Here is a 16991-nt window from a genome sequence, read left to right as displayed (position 1 = left end):
AAGACAGCAATTTCCTTCAAGTCTGATATTTTAATGGGAGTTGTTTGAGGTGATATCTCTACTTGTAAGAGACTTTACTCCATCATCCTTCTGTGGTATATATTCCTGTTAAATTCTATGCATTAAAGGAGGCCTCTCACCTAATCTGCTGGTATTCTCTTTGAAACAATATAAAAAGATAGGTTCTTCATTTATAAAGTAGGTAGGAGAAATGTCTCTCCTTTATCTACATAGAAAACAAAAATGACTAATTTATACTAGAATTCTACTGATCCTAGGGTGGAAGTGAGATGAGTGGAGTACCATCCTATATAATTGACAAAATCAATCTTACTATGTTTAAAGTGGAAATTACAGTGGAGACTGTGTGACCTCCGCTCCTCTCTTGCATTTAAGTCTAATTTTGTAGAACTCTCTCCTGTAATATGATATCCAGATTGATGACAATTTTCCAGGCTTGGTCATACTGGCTCTTCAGTACTAAGTAGTAATGAGTATAGTCCTTTAGAATGCACTTGCCCAAAGTGCATTGTTAGTGTCTTGCAACCAACAGTTACAGTCTGAGAAGGATGAGGTTTCAAGTGGCTTTAAGTTTTATGCAGACTGGAAGGACCTTGGTGAATGTGAAATAAATGTAAGAACATCAGAACATAACAGGATTGAACATACTCTTCTGGATCATCAAAATCCTCTCCCTGTGCTTGGAGGCAAGCGTCTTACACTTTTCTAAACAAACTCCTGAAGTAATGTTTACTGTCTCTATCTAATTAAACAGAAATAATAAAACAGAAAATTCAGCTTTCTTTGTTGCAGTTAAGCATATTTATAGCCTTGTGCTGCAAGAACCAGTTTTAATTACAGATCCTTAAATTTAATTAACTGTAGATGCAAAATGGACAAACCAGGAGGTTCATTTCATACATATGAAATACATTGGTGCTGGGAAAATGGGTTACGCTGAGATTCTAGAGGTCTGCATCAGACATGTGCTACAGTCCAGCAAACAATGAAAAAGATCTTCTATTTCATTCTGTAATAGGTTCTAATTCAGATGATGAGTTGCTGTGTAAGGAATGTATGTATTTAATATCCCATTTAAGCAATGATTTTCTTCTAAATGCAGGCAAGGAAAGAGGAAGTGGGGCCAGACAAAGAAGCTAATTCTAAGTATTCTTCACTAGCAATGATTACCCTTTGCTTTGATAAACCATGATGAATGTGTTGCTAGAAATAAACATAATCTCTTCCCATTATTTGAAAAATGAACTGCAGTTTTTGGCTGTGTGCTGGGTCAGTTCATCACCACAGACTGATTATGCTGGTGGACCCAGTGACAAAGGACCCAGGGAAGGCTGAAGTACTCAGTGCTTCCTTTGCCTCAGTTTTAAGCAGTAAGGTCTGTGCCCATAAGCATTACATTGGGTCAGTTAATCACCCCAGACTGCTGAACTGAAGTTGATGCATCTCAGGAAATAATGACAAAGATTCTGTTGGAGGGTTTGTTTCCTTGTTCAAGGATCAAACACTAGCAAAATAATTTTATACTGGGTTTGTTTTGCAGGGCACATAAAGATTCGTATTTTATACCAATGATGTTGTTATTGTCAATTAGTTTAACTGAGATTTGAAACTACATGGAACACGCCTTTATTATTTGGAAGAAGTTTAAAAAATATGTTACGATTTTTTATGAGTTGAATTTATTATCTGTTTATCATCTGTTCAGAGGAGGTTCAAGTTGCACATCAGGAAGAGTTTCTTCATGGAAGGGGTTGTTACGCATCAGAAAGGACTGCCAGGGAGGTGGTGCAGTCACTTGGTACTTGGTACTTAGTGCTGTGGTCTAGTTGACAAGGCAGTGATCAGTCAAAGGTTGGACTTGATGATCTAGGAGGTCTATTCCAACTTAAATGAGTCTGTCATTCTGTGAAATAACTTCAGTATAAATTACTTAAATTATGTTTAGCAGTAATTGGTCACTGCACAGAAGAAAGAACCAGTTCAAGAGAGGGAATTTGCAGCATGCTGCTCAATAGGATGGATTCTGCATTTAAGATTATTTTGTACTGCAATTAATAATTAGTTTATTCAAAACTGAGAAGCCGATGTGGAGCTAACAAAGATGGAAAACCTGGTGCACTTAAGAGGTGGTAGAGAACAACCTTGCCATGACTTCTCCCTCTGCACCCTTGCATGACAGGTCTCAGGACTGTGTGTCTGGTTGGTTAAATTGAAGCCCAGGTCAGTCTACCTTAAATGTAGGTAATGCCTCACTCTGCTAAGGACCTTCTCTGATACAAAAGAACAAATTAATGAAAAAATTATATGAAAAATTTGCACTGTTTTTCAGACTTTCAACAAATGTGATGTCACAGGAATACACTGAACTGTGAAAATATAGCAAGCTTACAAAATTCAACACATATACAAGAAACTAGGATAAATATAAAATAAAGCTCATACAGCTTTTTTTTCAGAGCTACAAATCACAGTTCCTATGATTTGTATTTATCACTAGTAAAAAAATTTGCTTTTGAAATGAATTTAAACATAAAACTAAATATTTCTTTGCTTGATTTAAATGTTTTGTGAAATGAGAGGAAATGTTCCCCTAATGATTCTGAAAAATTATTTATTACAAAATGTCAAATAATGGAACTGATAATTATATATGTTACTATTGTCATTTGGGATATATTCCACATTCCATACCTTTCATTATCTTGCAGGAAAATGATCCTTTTATATTTAAGATTTTGGCAATTTGAAGTAGGTGACTTGAGAAGTCAAGAAGCAGAAAGGAGATTTATACTAAAGTTAAATCTAAACAATCTAGAATAAATAATATCTTCCAGTGTTAATTTTTGTGAAAAAATTTTGAATCACAAAGGACTAATTTTTTTTTACTTACATTTAAATTCATATTCATTAGTATTTAATGAATAAAATATTGCTCGTGGCTATTTTTTTGTATTGAATGTATTGGAGTATATTTGAGCATATGTATGTAAAGAATAATTAAGCTACTATTCAATAAAGAAAAAAGATTAAGTTGTGGGGAATATTAAGTAGTTTAGCAGAGTAATTCTAGAAGAGAAAATTATTTGCAATTGAATTTCTATTGAAGATTGTATTTTAAGATTGGGATATTAATTGGCTGAAATAAGATTGAGATAGTGAATTAGATTTTCTTCTTTTTAAAGAGAATGTAGCATATTTTGTAAAATTTCTCAGCAAACTTCAGTTTGATCTGTTCTTTTTTTGTTTTAATCATTAAGTAATTATTAATGAGGTATTTAATAATTAGGGTTGCAAATGGCTGAGGGTTTCAGTAGTAGCAGACTGGACAACATTTTAGAGCTATCATGAATGAACAATTAGCAGGATTTGTTGGCAAGGCCCTGGGTGAAGAAATAAATAGCATATCAAGGTTATGAACTGTAGTAATAAAAGAATGGTGGAGATGGGGAGTAAGAGATTTCATACAGTGTATTTGATGTGCTTTTATCTTGTCCAGATTCAGTTAATGCCTCAGCATTCAATTATAGTTGTCAGAAAAACATCAGCAGGGTGAAGAGGAGAAACCAGAGCCAAAATGTAAGTTAGATGGTTGCTGAAGTAGAGTAAGAGCAAGTGGGGTCAGCCTCTCTGCTTTTCTGAAGCAGAAGGGAGTTTAGAGAATTTCCATCTTTTTGTGCCATGCTATCCTGAGCAATCCCTCACTTCTCATCCCATGACTGCCGATTCCTTTTACACTGTGGCTTGTTCTCACTCTGAGCTGTGAGGGCAAAATAAGGAAAAAAGTATAGTTTTAAATGATGATTGATGACAGCTTTTACTTCTTGTTGAAATAAAATGTAGCTGGCTACTGACTCCCAAGTTGTGTAGAAACAGTGGTTGCAAAATGCGTTGAAGTCAGGGTTTCTGATCTCCCTGCTGCATTCAAAATATGCAGCAGATAAAGGATTGGAGTATTTTTATTAGTTATTATTCAAAATGGCTATGCCCTTGCCTAAAGAAGAACTAATAATTTCTCTGTGTGCACACAGCCGAGGCAACGAGAACAGGCTGGCCCTGCGGCGACAGACCATTCTCCGGGAGAAGGGCAGGAGGCAGGCCAGCCGGGGGCCAGCCTACATGTTCAATGACCACTCCACAAGCCTTTCTCTGGAGGAGGAGCGCTTTCTGGATGCAGCAGAATATGGAAATATTCCAGTGGTCCGCAAAATGCTGGAAGAATGTCCCTCACTCAATGTGAACTGTGTGGACTACATGGGACAGAACGCCTTGCAGCTGGCAGTGGCCAATGAGCACCTGGAGATTACTGAGCTTCTGCTGAAGAAGGAGAACCTGGCCCGGGTGGGGGATGCCTTGCTTTTGGCCATTAGCAAAGGCTACGTTCGGATAGTGGAAGCCATCCTGAGCCACCCCGCGTTTGCCGAAGGCAAGAGGCTCGCTCTGAGTCCCAGCCAGTCGGAGCTCCAGCACGATGACTTCTACGCGTACGATGAGGACGGCACGCGCTTCTCCCATGATGTCACGCCAATCATTCTGGCTGCTCACTGCCACGAGTACGAGATCGTGCACACCCTGCTGCGGAAAGGAGCTCGGATCGATAGGCCACATGACTATTTCTGCAAGTGCAGTGAGTGCAATCAGAAACAAAAGCATGACTCTTTCAGCCACTCTAGATCCAGGATCAATGCCTACAAAGGTCTGGCCAGCCCTGCTTATCTGTCTTTGTCCAGTGAAGACCCTGTCATGACTGCCCTAGAGCTCAGCAATGAGCTGGCTGTGCTTGCCAACATTGAAAAAGAGTTCAAGGTGAGTAGAGGGACACTGATTCTGACAAACACAGAATTGCAGACTTTATCCTTCATAAATCTGAAAGATAGCATGGGAAAATATACAGTTGTTTACTGAATGGAAATCTTTGTGAATGTCTTATTGCTGTGTGCTGATTGTAATCCATGCTGGTTTTGTAGAATGTGCTAGTGAACTAATTTTCTACTTCCTATCAGGCAGGAGAGTAAAGGAGGCCCTTCAAACCCATGGCTGAAGCTGGCTTAGGGCAGGGGAAAGAGGAGACTGAAGTGGTACATTTTAGTCACAACAGACAAGTTGCATGATTCTATTAAAGCCTCATGCATTCTCATTAGTTTCTTGTATTTGGACTTGAAGCTTTCATACTTCTTATAATGTTTTGCACTTATTCACAAGGAGGATTCTAAATAAATGTCCTCCTTTTTTAATGTGCTATTCTGGTATTTCTATTCACTTCTTTCTCTTTCTTGCTTACTTGTACTTAGTTATATGTGAACCCTCTAGAGTTAAAAGACTTTTTCAGTGTTACATAGAAATTTTAATATTTCATAAATGCATGTTTTTAAAAAATATTAATAGTTGAGACCCAAGCTCCATAGATTCTTGAAGCATGAGTTAAGGCAGTAAGAATGTAAGGTTTTACCTGTCAGTAATTGGGAAGTCAGGCCTTGTGCAAATATTGCCAGTGTTAGCTAAAATCACTTAGCCTGGGTTTGCCTCGTGGGACCCTGTTGAAAGCAGATGCTACTGTGACAGAGCAATATGCGTAGACTTCACTAGCAGGAGATGACTAGAAGTCCCTGGCAGAAACCTTCAGGACCTCAGTGGACTGAGATTTCATCCACTGATTTCATGTACAGTTCAGAGAAGAGTATTGAAACCACATACTTGTTTCTTTCTCTTTAGCAGCTGCTGATGGGAACAAAAGGACTTGATTAACTTAAAGCAGAGTAAATTTAGAACAGAACTGAAAACCATTTTTCATAAACCGTAAGTGCAGCCTGTTAATTTCACAGCTATGTTGAGATAAATAGCATGTCTGATTTGTAGGGACTGTATAGATCCCTTTACCACAGTTGGAGTGACACAAGCTAAGATTATTATAAAGATAAATAAAATCATCATCTGGAACAGTCAGCAAGAGGTGTCCTTCAAATGTATGCTGCAGTACACAATCAGTGAGATGAATGGGAGCACTGTACCTGGCTGTGGCATCACCAGGCAGGGCATGGAGCACACAGGTGAGAACCCAAGTAGGCTGGGTCACAGAACAAGCTTCTGCAGTCAGCTCTGAAGTGCCATGAGGAAGTTCCTTCTTTGGTGACTTCTGTTTTTCCAGTTCCTCTTTTGTCTCGGTTGCTTTCTCTAAAATGAGAGCTTCACTTCTACTGTAATCTTGTACAAAGAATTTTGACAGATCTTGGATACTGTCCCTCAGGAGAAACTGAAGACTAGATGAGGGAAAAAGCAGCTCTGTACTGCTGGGCATTAATCATCCAGGCTCTGTTGGGAACGTACATACTCTTTGTTTAGAGTGGAGGGGAATAGGAGCAGTGAGGAGCATGAGCACAAGGCAGCATGGAAATTTAACTCTCCATTAATTTAAGGTTTCACCAGGAGCAGGCAGCTGGCAATATAAGGTCTTTTGGGAACGTTTTTATAGATACTAAAATCATGTGGTGATTCTGGATAAATAGTAAAGACTATGGAGTACATTTATAACTGAATTGATGAGAGTTGACATTTACACTATTGATAAGCTGTAGAATTTACAATATCTAGACAGGCCAGGGACTTGTCTGCAAAATACCTGCCTTACGTTCAGTGGAGGCAATACTAGTGTTTAAAAGTTATGAGAAATGGACGCTGTCAGCTTTACTGAGTCTGGGCTTGTTTCCCTTCTTGCAAGCCCATATACCTGCTTGCAGCAATTAATCTAAAAAATTTTTGCCCTTGTTTTATTTCAGGCATTTGCTACAATTATTTGGATAATGTAGTCACTGCAAAAAAAGTGTGGATTTGGTAAAAATGTGTTATCTGTGTCAGTGTAATCAAAACAAGTATATTTTTAGTGCATAGGTTAGCTGGACATGGCAAATCTTTAGCTCCACCTAGGGTCAGCCTGAGCCATTTAAGGTATTTCAAGCCTTGGCCTAAATGAAAACTGAACTTTCTGGTAATACGCCATTTTAAGTCAGCTATTTTTGAGTGCTGATGGGGTATTGTTGCAGGGGAACTTTCAAGTGGTTGCTTTTAGCATCCAGTGACACAGATAATTTCCTGGTCTTCCTCAGAGGCAATAGGAAGGATCAGTGCTAAATTGTGATGCTGGTTGTTTTATGACTGTCCTATAAATTGCTTTTGTCTCCTAATATTAGAGAGAACAATGACTGTGGAACTGTTATTCATACAAAGTAGGAAATGCCACAGCAGGGGAAACCATTATTCTCTGGAATAAACCCCTTTTTTTGTACAAACCTATGCAGTAGTGTCATCTAGCATGACATGCCTTTTGCATTTTGTTGCAGGTATTAAAAGTGTTGCAGTATTTAAGAAGGTTTTGGAAGAACATTCTTAGGAGTAAAACCAGAAATAGTAGAAGACTACTTCTGAAGGAAGAGTAACTGGACAGACATGTAAAGCAAAGTGTAGAAATATTTCTGTACCAAACAAATAGCTAATTCAGGCTTCCTGAGTGATTCTCAGATTTTCAGGATTTTCTGAAGACCATTTAATTTAGTTTTGTGTCATAGAATGATAAAATGGTTTAGGTTGTAAGTGACCTTAAAGATCATCTAGTTCCAACCCCCTGCCAGGGCAGGGAACCTCCCACTAGACCAGGTTATTCAGAGCCTTGAACATCTCCAGACACGGAAACTCCTCTCAGGAAAACCTGTTCCAGTGCCTTACCACTCTTATAGTAAGAAATTTTTTCATAAAATTTAGTCTAAAACTATACTCCTTCAGCTTAAGGACATTGGCTCTGGTCCTGTCCCTCCAGGCCCTTATCCAAAGTCCCTCTCCAGCTCTCTTGGAGCCCCTTTAGGTACTGGAAGGTTCTGTAAGGTCTCCCCAGAGCCTTCTCTTCTCCAGACTGAACAGCCCCAGCCCTCAGCCTGTCTGCATGGGAGAAGTGCTCCAGCCCTCTGATTGTCTTTGTGGCCTCCTCTGGGCTTGCTCCAACAAGTGAACCTCTTTCTTATGTCGGGGGCTCCAGATCTGGATGCAGCACTGCAGGTGGGGTCTCACCAGAGCAGAGCAGAGGGGCAGAATCCCCTCCCTCACCCTGCTGCCCACGCTGATTTGGATGCAGCCCAGTTGACTCTCTGGACTGCAGTCCCACATTGCTGGCTCATGTTGAGTTTTTCATCCACAAAAACTTCCAATCCTACTCCTCAGTGTTATTATTGATCCATTCTCTGTCCAGCCTGTATTTGTGCTTGGAATTGCCTCAATGCACATGCAGGACATGGCATAGTGTGAAACTTTACAGAGTTTGATATTATATAGAATATTTTTATTTTTGGAGATGGTGCTCACATTTTCTGTCATCTCAATGATTTACCCACCTAAAAGCTAGTATGTGACAAATGTTGTTGTGCAGAGATGTGGCCTGAAGTTTTGAGAGGGACAGCTGTGGCCCAGTGCTGTTCAAAATGGATGAGATCAGCATTTATTATAAAGTCCACTGCAACTATAATGGCAACTGACTAGTTTATTGTTTAAAGGGATGGAATGGAAAATGTATTTTTAAGTTAAATGTAGATATGTTGCATTTTTTCTGTAAATTAATCCTCCTAATAAGGTCGTCCAAGTTTGCTTTTCTGATGAGAAGCAAAATTCAATTTATCATCTCAAAGTCTGATTTTTTGGTTTTTTTTTTCATTTATACAACCCCCATTACAGAAATGGGATCCCAGTCTGCATTACCACTATTGTCAACTTTCCGAAAGAAAAACTAACATCACCTGTTAGAGAAGAAGGAGTGAAGCACTGAAGGAATAAGGGCTGTCTTTGAAAGGGAAATAATGTGTTTAGCTACCTACTGTGACACCTAAATCCAACATTACATCACACTTTGAAGTCCTCAGTTCTCTCAATTCTAGTCTAGCAGTATCTGTGTTTCTGATCTTGGCCTCTACAGTTCACTAAGCAGAGCCAGGACGTGGTCTGGAGCACTGCTCTGTCTCATCCATGGGGTTCAGTGTCAGCCTGCATCCTGAGAGCATTCTCATCACAGACACAGTCTGGGGGACAGCAGGAGCCTGTGACTGGTCACGGGGTACTGCGTGAAAAGAGACCCTTTCTTCTGGGAGATACAGCTGTAGTGATGCTCTACTGCTCTTCTGGCTGTGGTCTCCTGCTACGCTGTCAGAGGTAAAGTAAGGCACGGTCAGCTGAGGTTCTCAGAGTGACTGTAGCCTGCTTGCTCCCTTACTTGGCACGCCAAGAGAGTCTGCAGTTGCCATGAACACTAAGAGCAGGTGACTCCTCTCAGCAGTGCTACTCTTATTCTCAGCCCTCTGCTACCAGCATTGTTCCCCATGTTCCTCATCCCCCACACTGCTCACCCCAAATCATCACCTTCCTTCTGCAGGGTGGGAGCAGCTAGTACTGCCCCCTCATCCTTGGTGTGGTGAAATTTGGCACAATTTGTTTTTCCTAAACTGCTGAGGAACCCTGAACCAGTGTTGTCACATGCAGAGAGTAAAGCACACATGCTTTACTGCAGAATTAAGGGCTGATTCTTTTTAGAGCCTCCAACTGTAACTTAATTTCTAACTACCATCTGAAGTTTCCCAGGAATGGATTTCTTTTTAATCATGAAGTTTACCATGTGCAGTAAAGGACAACTCATGGAATTATCCATGCCTTTGTCCATTTTTTAAAATAAGCCAAACAAATTGCTACATTCCCCTGGCTCACATAAGTGGCAGGAGACACGTGAGACTCAGGGAGGGGGAGCTTTATGTGTGTGTGTGACAGAGAGACATTGAAGAGTGTATCAATCACTTTTGCTGTAATTTCGTTTTTGTTCTGCCTTCAGCTGATGCTGCCTGTGCCATGGCTGAGGTGGAGACAGTGATGAGCGACGCTCAATTCCCGAAGCTTGTTTGCCATAACCTGACTGCCAACAACTTTTCAGCTTGGCTACCACCAAGCCACTGATCATAGTGGCAGTATTTCATGGGAGGGGGAACTGTTTTATTGCATTTGCAAATGAGAAAATAAACTGAAGGAATTTATGGGTGAATTTACTGGCTGCTAATATGTACTGCGGTACTGTGTACAAACTTAAATTCAGAAGGAATAATTCCCATATAGAGTAATGATCTCCTCACATACTGTTTTTAAACTCCATGTCAGGTGTCAGTTACCTGAGCTGGAAAATACTGATGAAGAGTGTGTGTGAGTGTGGATGTATGTACCTATCTTCTACCAGAAAATATGCACATATTAATATATTGCAATAATTTTAATAGTTATTATGAAGTCCAAATGATATTGTTCCTATATTTTTCGAAAATTATTTCTTTTTAGATTTGATATTCAAGGGTCAAATATCAGTTTGGAAGAGTTGGTGTATAAGGTGTGTAGTTGCCTTTGTTTCTCCTTTGTCTGTGAATTTAAAATAGCTAATTTTCCTTTCATTTGGAAGAGAAAATTTATGTATTAAAAATATTGAATACTGAATCCTAGCTTCTGCCACAAGAATGAAAGCCAAACAGAAGGCAATATATTATTCTCGAAAAAAGTCTTTCCGTAGTGCCAGAAGTCAGGATTTTAGTTAACCTCTCCTGTTATTCATCTGAATAGAAGAAAAACAAATAATGCAATAATAGATTATCCAGAATGACAGGAAATTATTAGTTTTAGTATTTAGCTTCTGTTTTCTTTGTAGATAAATGGCATTGAAGTGCCTTTCTCCCTTATGACAGATCTGAGTTACCTTGTTTATGTTATATTATTAAAAAAATAAATCACTAGCAGTTATATGTAGATGTAAAATAGTGTCTGTAAATATTTCTCTGTGAATGTTTGCATTCATCTAAGCAAAGTGAAGTGTAAAACTTGGATGCAATCCTGTAATAGATCCAAGTAATAAACTGTTCTTGTAGTGTTGTGGGCAATAAAGCACAAAGATGCATGAATTACACCCTCAGCAAATAAATTAGGGTATCCTGTCTGCTCAACATAATGGTTTCTCTTCCAGGATGAGGTATTGGATGCATTAGATGGCAGTTAGTATGAAGGATAAAGAGAAGGGGCTGACTAGAGACTTAAGAGTGGAAGAAGGGGAAATACCCTGAAGAACAGACTGGAAGAAGGGGAAATGTGTCAGTGTAATAAAAGCATTTGTAGAAAATTACTTTGAGCATACCATAGAGACTATGTGAGCAGTCCTGTATGGCGTGGAGTGGTTGGAGGTTTATTCCATTCTTTTGTTTAGGAAAAATTATACAGTGATTTCATCTTTTTAAGACATTAAAATGAGCAGAAATCACAAAAACAGCAGAAGTTGTTGGCCCATGCATGAGTAAATCTCTTGTGAGATTTTTTAGCTTTAGATATACATCTATACCTAACTCCCTGTCTGCCTAGCTATATCCATCTCTTATGACCCAAACACAGCTGCATGTAAGGAGTGGTTAATGAGCTGTGGATTGAAATGATCAAAATACCTGTTTCTGTTTTGACTTATGTCCTTTGGAAAACAGTACCCAAGGAGAACACTTGGTAGTTAAAGCAATAAGCAACTGAACCTGCAGTTGCAGAGCAACATTTTGGCTGACATGGCGAAGTCTCTTGTGAGATCCTTGAGCTGGAGCAGATCTGCAGTCAGAGATGTGGTATCACCACAGTAGCTGTACCACTGCTGGCAGTGTTGCTGGAGAACAGCAATCAAACCTTGTGTTTGCAAGCTGGAGGAGATGCTGGAAAATGAGAAAGCCAAAGTTTAAAGCATAATTTTAGGGCTAAGGAAATTCAGTATATTTATGCAATTCTGAAGAAGGTTGGGAGTTTCTTTAGATGTGTTCTGTGTAGGATGCTCATCTTGCCCAGTTGAAATCTCTACAGTGCAATTTTCTACATCTGAGTTAGTTGTCTAGGCTTCTGTGACAGGGAATAGAAAAATTTCCCCTGTGCCATTCATCTCAACTTGAACTGGTCATTAAAATTTGTTATTATGATATTTCTGAAAGTGTTTTGCTTTTTTTTTTTTTCTCTTTAATTGCCTCTAAAGCAAGTCTAGAGGAGTGACTCAGGTGTGAAAATTGATGATGTAGATGTGCAAGACAACCAAGGTGAGACGAATCCCATTCCTTGAACGTTTAGGGGGAAAAAAGCATAGCAAGGTGCTAAGAAGCTGTTCATGTTCATGCAGGTGTAGATGGGATGTAGAGCTATTTCTCTCATGTTGGATCTAAACAGCAAGTTTCTTTCTTTCTGCTCTGTTTTCTAGAATGATTACAAGAAACTGTCTATGCAATGCAAAGATTTTGTAGTTGGACTGCTTGATTTGTGCAGAAATACAGAAGAAGTGGAAGCTATTTTGAATGGTGACGTAGAGATGAACCATAATAATGGAGAGCATGGTCGCCCCAGCCTCAGCCGCTTAAAACTCGCCATCAAGTATGAAGTTAAAAAAGTAAGCAATTACGTTGATCAAACAGGCATGTCATGATGCTGGTATAAAATTGTCCTATTATTAAATTTTTTTTTTGATAGTCTACAACACTGAAATGAATATTTGGGCCCTCTTGCACAGTGTATTTTACAATCAAAAGAATCCTCGCTTGCAATAAAAACAAGAAGCAGATGTTTGGGGTGAACACTGGTCCCAATGAGTATGAGAGTAAATGGCTCCAAAACAATGTGTAGCTATATGAAAAACTTTTAGATATATATTTTTATTTGAAATCTGTTTTTTAAAGAAAAGAAAAGATGGAAAAAAATTTGCACTACTTCTGAAGCCTGGAAAAATGTAAGATTTTGTGAAAGCTAGAGAATAGCGCATCAGTGCAGTGCACTACATAACAAAAATTGATACATGTTTTTGTCAAGCTGTTGTGTCTTGCTCAGAAAGTTGAGAAAACCTAGTGAAATTGCCTGTCTCACAGAAACTGTGTTTGTGTCTGTACAGAGGGACCAGAGACATAACCTGGGAATATTCGTACTGTGCTTCTTAGTTCTGGAGAAAGCAGGCTTTAGGCGGTGCCAGCTACGGGAATTATTGTCCCTTCTTTGGCTTGCTTTCATTTCTACAGTCAGTTTAGTACTCTGCTCTCCATCTGTATAGTGCTCAGTGAAACCAGCTGAGTTTGTAGCTGCATAAACATTGGAATTTCCCAGGAAACTTGACTTGGATAATACAGGTTGTAAAATTCTAGGTGACTTGTGTCGACCAGGGAGAAATTATATGTGTGGTGAAGTTTGTACAAGCAAAGATCCAGAATGCACAGATAAATAGTATACTTCAAAAGCATCTTACCCTAAATTTTTACAAAAATTGAGTTCACATCCCTGGGGGACACACAAAAACTTTATATGTGAGTTCTATTTATGTGTTCATGAAGGGAAGAAAAGAAGAAAACCATTTTGGCTGAACCAGTATACAAACATGAACCTGCAAAACACTTGCCAAGCTACAGTCACTAAAGAGAGCTGAAAGAACTGTTGAAGAGAACAGATCCCATTGAGCTTGGGTCCTTCATAATGTTTGAGTCTCAGTGCTTCTGCAAATGTGAGCTTTCTTGCAACACTTCCTCTTGTCTCAGTATGTACATTTCTTACACCTTCAGGCAGTCATCTTTTAAGTACAGAGAAAGATTCTAGAAAGAAATAGTACGTTCAATTAAATTTTTAATTTTATTTACCTATCTCAATTTTAAAATATGCCGTGCACAAGAATCTACTATTTTTTGTATCTACCTTTGTAAGGTGCTTCTTATATTATCCAGAGGACACAAAGAGCCTTATAGGACAGACTTCTCAGTTTTGCAGTTTGTCCAGATGGTTCCAGACCCAAGTTACAGATAATCATTATCTGATTTCCTGCAAATGTGCAAAAAGCTGTTTCTTCATGTCAGCTGAGAAAAATGGTATTTTCTGTGTTAACATGTGTAAATTGACATATTCTTTCTTTCCTAAGTGAAGATTATGTAGCCTTTTTTGCAGAACAAAAGACTTAAAGTGTTGGAATTTCTGAAGCAGTAAAAGTTACCGTTTTTTAAATAAAATTAAAATTATAAATGTCAGAAACATATCGAGTTTGTCCAGATAAATTAGCCTTAGATGAAATTAATAGTTTGTGATGGAACATAGTGTTAATGAATAAGATTTTTATGTTAAAGTATTTATTGTTGCTGATGGCAACATGCCTGTTGGGGAGATTTGGCTTATCAAAATAGTTTTTCTTATACCCCTGTCAATGCTCCTTTGAATATAAGCTGTGTTTTAGCTATTCCATCGTTCTCAGTGCACTTCCTATAGCTGTAATTTAACAGAAGTTATTCTGATAGCCATATTATGTTTGTGCTTATTTCCTTTATCACAGTTTGTAGCACATCCAAACTGCCAGCAGCAACTCCTCTCGATCTGGTACGAGAATTTGTCGGGTTTGCGGCAGCAGACGATGGCAGTGAAGTTTCTGGTTGTCCTCGCAGTTGCGGTCGGACTTCCCTTCCTTTCCATGGCCTACTGGATTGCTCCTTGCAGCAAGGTCAGCCTGGGAAGCCTTGTCAGGGCCTTCTATTAACTCCTCTGCACCTAGATTCCTGTATGACAAAGACACACTTAAATAACACTTCAGGAACATGTTGTTTTAAAGCCAAGTTAGAATGGAATGGCTGCAAGGCTGCATGTCCGGACAATTGTAATTTAGACAGGTAAATGTGTTGTGTTAATTGCAACATGTAGTAAACAAAAAAGTAAAAAGTAGTAAAAAAAGTAAGTGATGATGGTTGACCAAGAGTTGCCCTGTAGAAATCCTGCTTTATAAACAAGGAGTCAAACAGTTTTTCATTTAGTTCTTGCCTTAGCAGGCAGATGCCGAGGATACTCACTTGCCATTGATTCAGAGCTAAACTAAGTTCAAGCTGTGGGTTGATTCCAACTACCTCAAAGGCAATTTTCTTTTTCATTATTAAAAATATATAGATAAAAGTCAAGACAGTGCTAATAGTCATATTTCGTGAGGTCTTCAAAGCAGTTACACAACCTGCCCTGCATTCTCTTGCGATGCACTGTCTGGGATTAAGTGCTACCAATATATCTGGTTTGGTTTATATGTAGTATGGAAAACCTTTCCAATAAAGATGGGTTGCAATTTCTGACCTCATTGAGCTTTGTGTTGAACCTCTGTTTCAGTTGTCCAGTATCCATTTTCAGTGGACACTAATGGAAAATTTCCCTTGACAGTATGTTAGAGGGAACAAATAGCCTCCTATGAGGATTGTTCAAGATGTTGCAGTATGAGATCCGCAATTCTAGCAGTTGAATCCTGTGCATGTACAATGATTTCAGGGGAAGAGGAAGGTTGAAAGAGAGGACTGGGCTCTTTTTTTTTTTTTATTGTTCTCTGAGATGAGAAAGGCATCTTTTAAGTTTTGCCATAGTTTTAAATTTCTTTCAGTCTAGACAATAAAATCAGTTACATTATTTTCATTTTTTGGTATTGTGACTGGGGGTTTTATGAGTACTTTTCTCTTAAAACATGCTTTGAGACACATTTCACACATTTCAGTAATTGATTTTCTGCTATAGCAGTGACTTACCTACTTGTTATTTTCCTTTTTCAATGATTTATTGGTAATATACAAATACAGTCCGTCTGAAATTAAAAAGTACTTTTCTGCAGCTGCCAGATAAGTGGACAAGCTAAGACTCTTAATATCAATACAAGCACTTTCAAAAATAAAGTAAAGAATTGCTAAAAGTTCAACCTTCTGTGAATGTGCAAGGAACCTTTAGGTTTTTAAAGTGTTGCACTAAACCATTTTTTAAGTTTTTCATAGTCATTACAAAGCTGAGAACTTTTCCATTATATTAGTCAGGAGGAAATTAAGACTCTACATAACCACAAATATAACCTTTTGAGGTGTCACGACTTTTTTAAAAAAAGAAAATAAGTTGGGAAAACTGCACAATAACTGCTAAATTGAGTATCACATCAGTCAGGAAATGGAATTCTTTTCTTCATAATTCACTCATGATGATAATCCTTTTAGTACGTGTGTCAAAATCTTATTTTCTGTCTCGTCTCACAGTGAAGCTGGCTAGCATTAAGAAATTCAACAACAGTAATAAATTTTTCTCTTGATTATCTATAGTAGACATAGATGCCACAAAATAATTACAGTATTATTTCAAATCGCTGAGTTAAATTATATATTTTATGCTTTTTTGTTTCAGTTTTGCTGTTATTCTATCACTGATATCCTAACTGAAACTGGTAGATTATTCCTCTGAAAATAGCAATCAGTAGAAACTTCTAAGGATGACTGTGAGCAGGGCATCCTAGTATACAAACATTTTCAGATATTTGTTGCTTTGTATTACTGAAACATATGATTATCTGTGTTACTGCTCTTTTTATATAAATTTTATTTGGAGTCAGTCAGTGCAATATCCTTGTGTTTCTTACTCTCTGTTGCAGCTGGGGAGGATAATGCGTGGACCATTTATGAAGTTTGTAGCCCATGCAGCCTCTTTCACCATTTTTCTCGGTCTGCTTGTCATGAATGCAGCTGACAGGTTTGACGGCACCAAACTCCGACCTAATGAAACAACAGACAATGTAAAACAGCTTTTTAGGATGAAAACATCCTGTTTTTCATGGATGGAGATGCTCATTATTTCTTGGGTAATAGGTAAAAATCGTTGCTTAAATTTGTCTAGCTATGATTTCAAGTGAAGCTGAACCCAATTGTAACATTTCCTATTAATGTTTTGTGTAAAAATTTCAGCAAAGGGAGTTTATTCAGCTGTCTGCATTCCCACATGGGCCTTGTGCTTTTTATTGGATGTCAGCAGGATTCATATGTGTCTAGTTGATCACAAACATTCAGACTAAGTATTTAGGTGAAATTTATATTATCTGAATATGACGAATTCAGTTTTATGAATATCAAAGCAAAGTGTCCACCAGTTGTCTTTTTTTTGGG

At 38.4% G+C, this 16991-nt stretch overlaps 1 protein-coding gene across 1 annotated transcript in view; it reads left to right on the top strand.

The window, feature by feature from the left end:
* Positions 1–16991, top strand: part of TRPC6 (transient receptor potential cation channel subfamily C member 6) — an 84159-nt gene that overhangs the window by 45684 nt on the left and 21484 nt on the right. The window contains exons 2-5 of the mRNA XM_042023759.1: positions 4050–4824; positions 12290–12475; positions 14384–14548; positions 16484–16697. Coding sequence (XP_041879693.1) covers positions 4050–4824; positions 12290–12475; positions 14384–14548; positions 16484–16697 — 1340 coding nt within the window. The remainder of the gene's footprint in view (positions 1–4049; positions 4825–12289; positions 12476–14383; positions 14549–16483; positions 16698–16991) is intronic.

The sequence above is a fragment of the Corvus kubaryi genome, unplaced genomic scaffold, assembly GCF_017639235.1.
Source record: "Corvus kubaryi isolate FWS band 111438036 unplaced genomic scaffold, C.kubaryi_AGA036_p1.0 37256, whole genome shotgun sequence".
Classification (NCBI taxonomy): domain Eukaryota; kingdom Metazoa; phylum Chordata; class Aves; order Passeriformes; family Corvidae; genus Corvus; species Corvus kubaryi.
This window is presented reverse-complemented; position numbering and strand designations above follow the sequence as displayed.